The sequence below is a fragment of the Porites lutea genome, chromosome 10 (genome assembly GCF_958299795.1).
Source record: "Porites lutea chromosome 10, jaPorLute2.1, whole genome shotgun sequence".
NCBI lineage: Eukaryota > Metazoa > Cnidaria > Anthozoa > Scleractinia > Poritidae > Porites > Porites lutea.
The window spans coordinates 16,907,892-16,917,545 of NC_133210.1; the positions used below are offsets into that span (position 1 = coordinate 16,907,892).

The window sequence follows — 9,654 nt, forward strand, 5'->3', positions numbered from 1 at the left end:
TCGTTTTTAATTGATCGAATCGCTAAAAGAGAAGTGCATACACTTATGTAAGTCGAACGAGCTTTGTGCCACCCTTGTTCAAATTTCAGTCATTTACGCCTTTCACGAAATTTTCCTGCCTGGTGGATACATTTTCGTCGTAAATTGAACAGAGTTTCAAGATAGATCTAGAGACAATTATTCTGATGTCCACAGCACCACTCGTGGTTTCGTAATTGCCAGTTCTTTAAGTTTCCAAACAATAAGGACTGGCGATGGCATCAACGAAACAAGAAGACTCAGTTTCGGAATCATGTACGAGTGACAGTGAAGAATGGGACACTGATTTAGAAGATTGTTGTCCGCAAGAAACAAGACGGAGGCTGAATAGATCCCTGGAACAGACTTACTTAGAAGCTTGCAGAGAGCTCGGAGTACCACCTGCAACATCCTTCATCAAGCAAATGATGACAACCAAGGTGCATCATTCCTAGTTCCATGGCTTTCTCTTGTTATAAATAAACCGTAAATCCTCTATTAAGCCCCCCGGGGGTTTATTTATTTCAAGCCCATCTGTGTGTGTGTGTGTGGGGAGGGGGGGGGAGGGGGGTCGTGATAGAGACGGGGGGGGCTTATCAGTTTAATTTAGAAAAGACGATGGTATCAGTTTTCCATAAATAACGAGAATACAAAGTGGAAGAGCTTAAGTACAGGAAGGTTGGAGGTCATGCAGCCGAGGATCAGGATTAGATCCGAATTTCCCGTTGGTAAATAAACCATCCCTGATCAGTCCACACGAAGTTTTACAGTCATAATTGATTAATACAGTCTATCACTTATTAGTGAACAATACTAAGGGGAGGGGAGGGGAGGGGGGGGGAGGCTTAATAGAGAGGAGGGGCTTATTAACTTTTTTCCCCTGAAAAAAGGGGTGGGCTTTTTAGAGGGCGGAGGCTTCTTTGAGAGGTGGGTGGGGGGCTTAATAGAGGATTTGCGGTATATGTTTTTTCAATATGATTGTTGCTTTTATAGTCAAAAATACAGTATTGTTCAAGAGTGAAACCCCAGGAGAAATAACACTGTTGAGACCCTTGCAACATTTCTTTTATAGTTCACAATGAAATATGAAATTTCACGGAGCACTGACACATCGATATCGTGCTTTGAATTATTCCTTTCCTTTTCCTTTCATCGATATAAACATTTCTTTCTGAGGACGTAAGGAGCTGAGTGCTGCTATTCTTTAAGACTCCGAGAAAACAGTTAGGAAGTATCGCTCAAGATTTAGGTTCAAAGTTTCCTTTTTTAACCCAACAAGGTTCGCTTGATATTTAAAACTATTTTGCAATTCCATGTACACTATTCAGTTAAAACAGAAAGCGTCAAGGCATTGAGCCATTCTAAATAAGGGCATAAGGTATTAACTTTCTAAAGAAACTACTTTTCTTAAATCTAATTTCAGGTGGATCTTCGACACTATGGAATCCTGGACAAGGGACTGCAAGCTATCTGCTGTGCGCTTAAAAGCAACATAACTGTGATCTCTCTGAATCTCCACGATAACGGAATCACTGAGACTGGAGCCCAAGCATTGGCAGATTTGTTAGATGAAAACTGTTTTATAACCAGCTTAGATATCTCGGGAAACAACATCGGCCTCCGAGGATGCCTCGAGATGGAGCGAATGATCAAAAACACATCATCACTTCGGCAGGTTGCCTTCTCAAACATCTGCAACACAGGAAGAAACGTCCTTCCCATTCTTGAGAGTCTCAAAGATAACTTTTATTTGAGGGTTCTTGACTTGAGCCACAATTGCCTCGAAGACCAAGGGGCGGCTATCGTTGGATTCATACTTTCCACGACCAGCTCTCTGGAATCTCTGAATATCAGCTGGAACAAGATTTCTGCACGAGGTTCTGTAGAGGTCATGGAAGGACTACGAGAAAGCTACACGTTAAAGAATTTAGATTTTTCCTGGAATAGCTTGGCCGGTGCAGGAGCGCAAGCCTTGAGACGCGCTCTTGAGGCCAACGAATCATTGGTGCATCTGGATGTTTCAAACACTTCCATCGGTCTGGCTGAAGCAAAGTTAATCGCAAAGGGTAAGGACAAAAGCAGAAAAAACGTACAAAAAAACAGAAAAGCAAACAGGAAAAGTGGAACCCCACCCCCCAAAAAAGTCAGGGTTTCCAGGACAAAAGACCGTCCAGGAAAACCCTCGGGAACATAGAGGTATTACACCAAGGAAACTTGTTTGCGGAAAGCCGAATGCCAACTCCCTGCATCCATAACTCGGCTCATTCCAGGTCATTATGTCTCAATTTCTCCCAATTAAAATGAGTGGTACAAGTTCGTGATTTCTTGTCAGAGAAGCCTGGCTCGCCTTAAGCAAATGCGCTTTTTTTCCCTGAAGGTCTCAAAAAGAACAAATCCCTTGAGGTACTTCGCATTGGTAAGAATCCATATTTGAGTCCGGGTGCTTATTCGTTCTTGAAAGCAATCAGGAGAAATCAGGAAAGCGCCCTTCAGGAACTTCACCTGGACAACATGGCTCTAGACGGGGACTGCCACAAGGAGCTGGAGGATGTTCTCAAAAAGCGACCCGATTTTAAGGCCTCTTGGCAGGTGAGTATCCAAGGTGGACAAGCCAGGGAGATTCAATACCCGGAGAGACCATCACCATTAGACATATTCGTCAAGTTTGGTCGCAGCAGCGGACTGCGAATGGTTGACTTGTTTAAGATTCTCTCGGGCAAACGTGATACCATTGGAGAGAATGCGTTCATCTCAGGCTTGAAGAACATGAACATTAACATGACAAAGCATGAGCTGAAGAAGCTGTTTTCAATCCTCGATGTTAATGGGGATGGTAAGCTACAGTTTCACGAATTTCCCAATCTTGTAGCTTTGAAGTTGCATGAGGAAAACGCCGAGCGGCTTGGAAACTGCCGTGCACATAAATAAATATATCAGATAGTAACTTTTATGAAAACAGCGGTAGGCGTCTGGGGAGTGAACTTTCCATTTTCTTTTACCAAATCGATACATGTAGTATCAAAACGCTGGCAAAGGATGTCTTTTACCTTGAAGTGCGACTGGAATTGTGTACTTTAACCTTTGAAAGCTTTTGCGAAAGGGTGCGGTATCTAGGGTCTTTTTAACAACCCCTAGGAGTACAAACACGGACTCGTTGCGCGCAGAAAAATTAGACGTCCAAGTAGTCACAGAAACCGGTCGTCGTTTATGGTTTTTCAAGACGGGTGGTACTGTGCCTCAGGAGATTATTAAAGAAAAAAAAGCCAAGGTGTCACCACCAATCTAACTAGCGCACATATCAAAAGAGTTGACTGTTTTCTCTTGGAACCATGCAGATAAGGAATCAACAATCAAACTGCACCAAAGCTCATTATGTCTCGATTCGTGATTTATACTGCGAGTGTATTGTACATAACGCCAGCGTGGCAAGCATTAAAAGGAGTAGTCGAGGAGAGGAAAAAGGAGGGGGATTGGGAAGAGAGGAGAACGAGGAGGAATCCCTCTCCCCATTTTTTTCTCCCCTCCCCTCCCCATTTTGCACCTACCACGCAGGCTATGTAAAAACTGATTTGGATAAAGGATCTCGACGGATACCAGGCCAGTGGCGAAAGGGAATATCTCCCTCTCTTTTTCCCTCACTCCCCCAACCGTTTCGACGCCTAAACGCAAGCTACCACTAAAGAATACCAATAAAGAAAGACACTCGCTACTTTTTTGGCAAGAGCACCTTAAACAATATCCATGAAGTGCAAGAACATAAGAAGCACACAACTTCTTATATCTTAATCAGTTTTATTTCTGAAATAATAAATCTTGAGGTACTAAAAATTGCCTTGATGATATACACTCTTTCCTCGAGAATAAAGATACAGCAATAAAAATTTTGTGACATAAATACACTTGCCGCTGAAAAGGAAGAAACCAGTATTAAGTGTATAAGCCCAAGGCAAGGACTCGCAACTCCATAAATGAACTAACATGTCATTTTTCTTCATTCACCAAAAAAAAGATCTCAGTATAGTGCCGCGTTTGAAATGACCACATCATGGGGCATTAAAAAGGTCACCAAAAGTTATTGGTCCGCTTAAGAATATAGAACAAACAAACTACCAGATGATTGCTATATTACACGAAACATAATTTCGCTAGATGGGCAGCTCGAAGTTGACCTTCATTTTTACGCTTCGCGCGAGCTCAACAATGTTGGAAACACGGACAACCTGCAATAAAAACAGAGAAAAAAGGGGTCACCCTCCCAGTCGAGTCAACTTTTGCGAGCTTTTAACCCTTTAAGCCCCAATATACAAATACAAATTCTCCAAACTGATCTCTATACATTTCCTTAAAAAATCTGTTGAGAGAATTTGTTAAAAGATCAAAGCATTTTTCTCAGGTGATCATTTTATTTATTCTCATAACCTTGTCTCTTGACAATCTATGGATATCGTAGGGAGAAAACTGATGATGGTCACTAAAAGGGTTATTCATAAGGAAAAAAAAAGCACACATGTCCAATATACACAAACGGATACGATTCGTCAAACTGATGGTCCATTGGTACCAATGGTACGATTGGTACCAATAGAAAAGCACCCTATTCCAATGGTTCTATTGGTGAATATGCATCTCATTTAGGGGACTTAGATTATTTTCCCATGTGACCTGGTTGGGTACAGGGCAATTCCAATGGTCCATTGGTACCAATGGTACGATTGGTACCAATGGAAAAGCACCCTATTCCAATGGTTCTATTGGTGAATATGCATCTCATTAAGGGGACTTAGATTATTTTCCCATGTGACCTGGCTGGGTACAGGGCAATTCCGATGGTCCATAGGTACCAATGGTACGTTTGGTACCAATGGAAAATTATGCTAATCCAATGGTCCTATTGGTGCAAAACAAGTTCACTTTTACACCAAGTAAAAACGCGCTAATAATTATTATGAACGTTCCTCGTTCTATAAGAAAACCACGCAAAACAAGTTCGCTTTTACATCAAGTAAAAGGGTGCTATAATTCTTATGAATATTCCTCGTTCTATAAGCCAATCACGCAAAACAAGTTCGCTTTTACACCAAGTAAAAATGCGCTATGATTCTTATGAATATTCCTCGTTCTATAAGCCAACCATGCAAAACAAGTTCGCTTTTACACCAAGTAAAAACGTGCTAATAATAATGAATATTCCTTGTTCTATGAGACAACCACGCAAAACAAGTTCGCTTTTACACCAGGTGAAAACGCGCTAATAATTATTATGAACGTTCCTCGTTCTATAAGAAAACCACGCAAAACAAGTTCGCTTTTACATCAAGTAAAAGGGCGCTATAATTCTTATGAATATTCCTCGTTCTATAAGCCAACCACACAAAACAAGTCCGCTTTTACACCAAGTAAAAACGCACTAATAACTATTATGAATATTCCTCGTTCTATAAGCCAACCATGCAAAACAAGTTCGCTTTTACACCAAGTAAAAACGCGCTAATAATTATTATGAATATTCCTCGTTCTATAAGCCAACCACGCAAAACAAGTTCGCTTTTACACCAAGTAAAAACGCGCTATAATTTTTATGAATATTCCTCGTTCTATAAGCCAGCCACACAAAACAAGTTAAAACAAGTTCGCTTTTACACCAAGTAAAAGCGCACTATAATTCTTATGAATATTCCTCGTTCTATAAGCCAACCATGCAAAACAAGTTCGCTTTTACACCAAGTAAAAACGCACTAATAATTATTATGAATATTCCTCGTTCTATAAGCCAACCACGCAAAACAAGTTCACTGTTATACCAATTGAAAACGCGCCATAATTCTTATGAATATTCCTCGTTCTATAGGCTAACCACGCAAAACAAGTTCGCTTTCACACAAAGTAGAAACGCGCTAAGTATCTGAAGGTGCTGCGAGTATAACAAACATCGTACGAACATTAAAATTGAAAGGTAACGCGTCACTGTCGTGTTCGTTCTGTTTATTGTGATTCACGAGCAAACAACATGACATATGAATGTCTTCTTTCCTGTACGCAAGCACTATTTTTTGGTAATTCTTACTTGTTTAAAAGAACCCGAAACAACGCGGAAAGGCGCGAAACTAGCAAAGTGGTATTGAGGCAACAGGTTTTAACAACTGTACTCAACTCACTGTGAAATTAACTTCTGAAATTTCTTAGCGCAATTTCATTATCTAGATGGAAGCGTTTAAACAAAAACAAGTTTTCAATGAAGAGTTTCCGAAAAGGGTGGTTATATCATGCTGTTGGTTATGACTTTGTATTGTATTTGGTGGCTCCTAAAACAGCCGTTTTATATTCAAGTGGCTGAAGTCAATTTTGACTGTTGACGTGAGGTTTGTCGTGGTAACCCATTGAGGTACAAAAGTTTGCTATAATCAAGGTCGTAGTAAAACCATTGATGTATTTAATGTCAACGTTGTCGTTGACAAATTGTATTTGCCGTGCTCTTTACTCGGCTGTAGCTTGCGATGAGGCCCAGGACTGGGCTAGAAGAATCCATCTACTGATGATTTCAGGATTGTACCCGTTGCCGTGGAAAAACAGCAGAAGTTTGAATGTCTCCTTATCACCCATAAACATATGAATCCATGGAGATTTTTATTTTTTAATGGTTGCATATTCACCAATAGAACCACTGGAATGACATCATTTTCTATTGGTACCAATCGTTCCATTCCTACCAATGGACCATTGGAATTGCCCTTTACCCAGCCAGACCACATGAGAAAATGATCTAACTCTCTTAATGAGATGCATATTCACCAATAGAACCATTGGAATAGGGTGCTTTTCTATTGGTACCAATCGTACCATTGGTACCAATGGACCATTGGAATTGCCCTGTACCCAGCCAGACCACATCAGAAAATAATCTAAGTCCCCTTAATGAGATGCATATTCACCAATAGAACCATTGGAATAGGGTGCTTTTCTATTGGTACCAATCGTACCATTGGTACCAATGGACCATTGGAATTGCCCTGTACCCAGCCAGACCACATCAGAAAATAATCTAAGTCCCCTTAATGAGATGCATATTCACCAATAGAACCATTGGAATAGGGTGCTTTTCCATTGGTACCAATCGTACCATTGGTACCAATGGACCATTGGAATTGCCCTGTACCCAGCCAGACCACATGAGGAAATAATCTAAGTCCCCTTAATGAGATGCATATTCACCAATAGAACCATTGGAATAGGGTGCTTTTCTATTGGTACCAATCGTACCATTGGTACCAATGGACCATTGGAATTGCCCTGTACCCAGCCAGACCACATGAGGAAATAATCTAAGTCCCCTTAATGAGATGCATATTCACCAATAGAACCATTGGAATAGGGTGCTTTTCTATTGGTACCAATCGTACCATTGGTACCAATGGACCATTGGAATTGCCCTGTACCCAGCCAGACCACATGAGGAAATAATCTAAGTCCCCTTAATGAGATGCATATTCACCAATAGAACCATTGGAATAGGGTGCTTTTCTATTGGTACCAATCGTACCATTGGTACCAATGGACCATTGGAATTGCCCTGTACCCAGCTAGACCACATGAGAAAATAATCTAAGTCCCCTTAATGAGATGCATATTCACCAATAGAACCATTGGAATAGGGTGCTTTTCTATTGGTACCAATCGTACCATTGGTACCAATGGACCATTGGAATTGCCCTGTATCCAGCTAGACCACATGAGAAAATAATCTAAGTCCCCTTAATGAGATGCATATTCACCAATAGAACCATTGGAATAGGGTGCTTTTCTATTGGTACCAATCGTACCATTGGTACCAATGGACCATTGGAATTGCCCTGTACCCAGCTAGACCACATGAGAAAATAATCTAAGTCTCCTTAATGAGATGCATATTCACCAATAGAACCATTGGAATAGGGTGCTTTTCCATTGGTACCAATCGTACCATTGGTACCAATGGACCATTGGAATTGCCCTGTACCCAGCCAGACCACATGAGGAAATAATCTAAGTCCCCTTAATGAGATGCATATTCACCAATAGAACCATTGGAATAGGGTGCTTTTCTATTGGTACCAATCGTACCATTGGTACCAATGGACCATTGGAATTGCCCTGTACCCAGCTAGACCACATGAGAAAATAATCTAAGTCTCCTTAATGAGATGCATATTCACCAATAGAACCATTGGAATAGGGTGCTTTTCCATTGGTACCAATCGTACCATTGGTACCAATGGAGACCCTTCTTATCACCACTAACACCATTGGAGTCTGTTTGTGAGTATTGGACAACCCTCAAAAAAAGAGAGCCAACAGCGCTCGCGCGTGCTCTTTGAGTGAGTTGACCTGTACAGTAAATGATCTCCAAATCCCAAATCGCCCCCAAAATGAACCGCAACTGTTCCTCGACCGTAAATGATCCCGTGAAAAGTAGAGGAAAAAGAAAAAGTGAACAAAACGTAAAACAGTGAGTAGAAGTGAATAACAGTTATAAATAACCGGACTGTTTCTTTTCGCAATTTTTTTCTTTCTTTAAAAAAGAATTGATATTTCGTTGTTGTGAAAATTAAAAAAAAAAGAAGGAGGTAAAGCAGGAAGCTTGTCTCTCATTTTAACGCCGATGAATAGGGAAATATGACCCCTGAATTTATCACACTGTAGAGGTTTTTGGTCCGGGTTTACTTCGAAATACATTTAACGACTACAGCTCGTGAAAACCAGTCGCGACCAGTTATAAGGACGCTGTCGGCGCTAGCCTGTGTATTCATTTTGCTGCTGGAGACAGAGACAAAGATACAAAATCAGGGAAGGAACGAATAAGCGGAAATTTTTGTACCTATTTAGGGAGGTCATACTAGACGAATTTTTATTTGGGGTCGGCTTCAGCGGTTACAAAAATAATCATTCTCTCAAGTTGATATTGAGTAGTTGATTGATCGGATTTGAAAATTTCTTCTTAAAAATATTTAATTGTACAGCAGAACCTACATAGCTCGAACTCGGATAACTCGTCGAATTCCCCGCTAACTCGAACTAAATTTATTTACTTTATTTATTTATTTATTTATTTACCAACTTTTCTGGACACAGGCCTGCCCAGAGGGAATGTGTATGAACCGGACTCAGGTCCCCTGCGAGGTGCCATCCCTACCAAATCCCACAACCCGTAAAGGTTAGTTGGCCACAGCACTGGGGTCTACTCTTCGAATAGTGATGTAGGTTCTTTTACGTCCCACAAGAACAAATAAGTGAAAGTGCTGTGAGAAGGATACAGTTTTTCGTCCTTATCTGAGAAGACTAGAAAGTCTAACCTTTTGAAGATGTCATTATAAAGGCAGCACTTTCTTCTCAGTTATTTAAAGATCCTGAGTGTTGGTCCGGCCGGGGTTTGAACCCGCGACCTCCCGCTCGCCAGACAGGCACTCTCCCAACTGAACTAACCAGGCGACGGTTCCTTTCCCTTGGTCAAACTTTCACTGAAATTTCCCCCATAACTCGAATTCCCCGCTAACTCGAAAACGTACGTTCGGAGCCTAAGTAACTTCTTGAGATAAAATGAACCAACTCACCATCTCAGCAGCTTCTTCTAAGTCATCACAAGCGATAATTCTCAGCCCACTG

At 41.0% G+C, this 9,654-nt stretch overlaps 2 protein-coding genes across 2 annotated transcripts in view; one reads left to right on the forward strand and one right to left on the reverse strand.

Annotated features, from left to right (window-relative positions):
- Window positions 1-155: 155 nt before the first annotated feature.
- LOC140951033 (uncharacterized) lies at window positions 156-3,128 on the forward strand. The gene is made up of 3 exons (XM_073400256.1): window positions 156-458; window positions 1,442-2,084; window positions 2,396-3,128. Exons 1-3 carry the CDS (start codon window positions 255-257, stop codon window positions 2,944-2,946), a joined length of 1,398 nt encoding a protein of 465 aa, XP_073256357.1. The 5' UTR covers window positions 156-254; the 3' UTR covers window positions 2,947-3,128.
- Window positions 3,129-3,790: 662 nt separating this feature from the next.
- Window positions 3,791-9,654, reverse strand: part of LOC140950628 (succinate--CoA ligase [ADP-forming] subunit beta, mitochondrial-like) — a 15,733-nt gene continuing 9,869 nt past the window's right edge. The window contains exons 11-12 of the mRNA XM_073399869.1: window positions 9,603-9,654; window positions 3,791-4,238 (exon numbers count right to left, since the gene is read on the reverse strand). The exon at window positions 9,603-9,654 is cut by the window's right edge and continues 37 nt beyond it. Coding sequence (XP_073255970.1) covers window positions 4,164-4,238; window positions 9,603-9,654 — 127 coding nt within the window. The 3' untranslated portion in view covers window positions 3,791-4,163. The remainder of the gene's footprint in view (window positions 4,239-9,602) is intronic.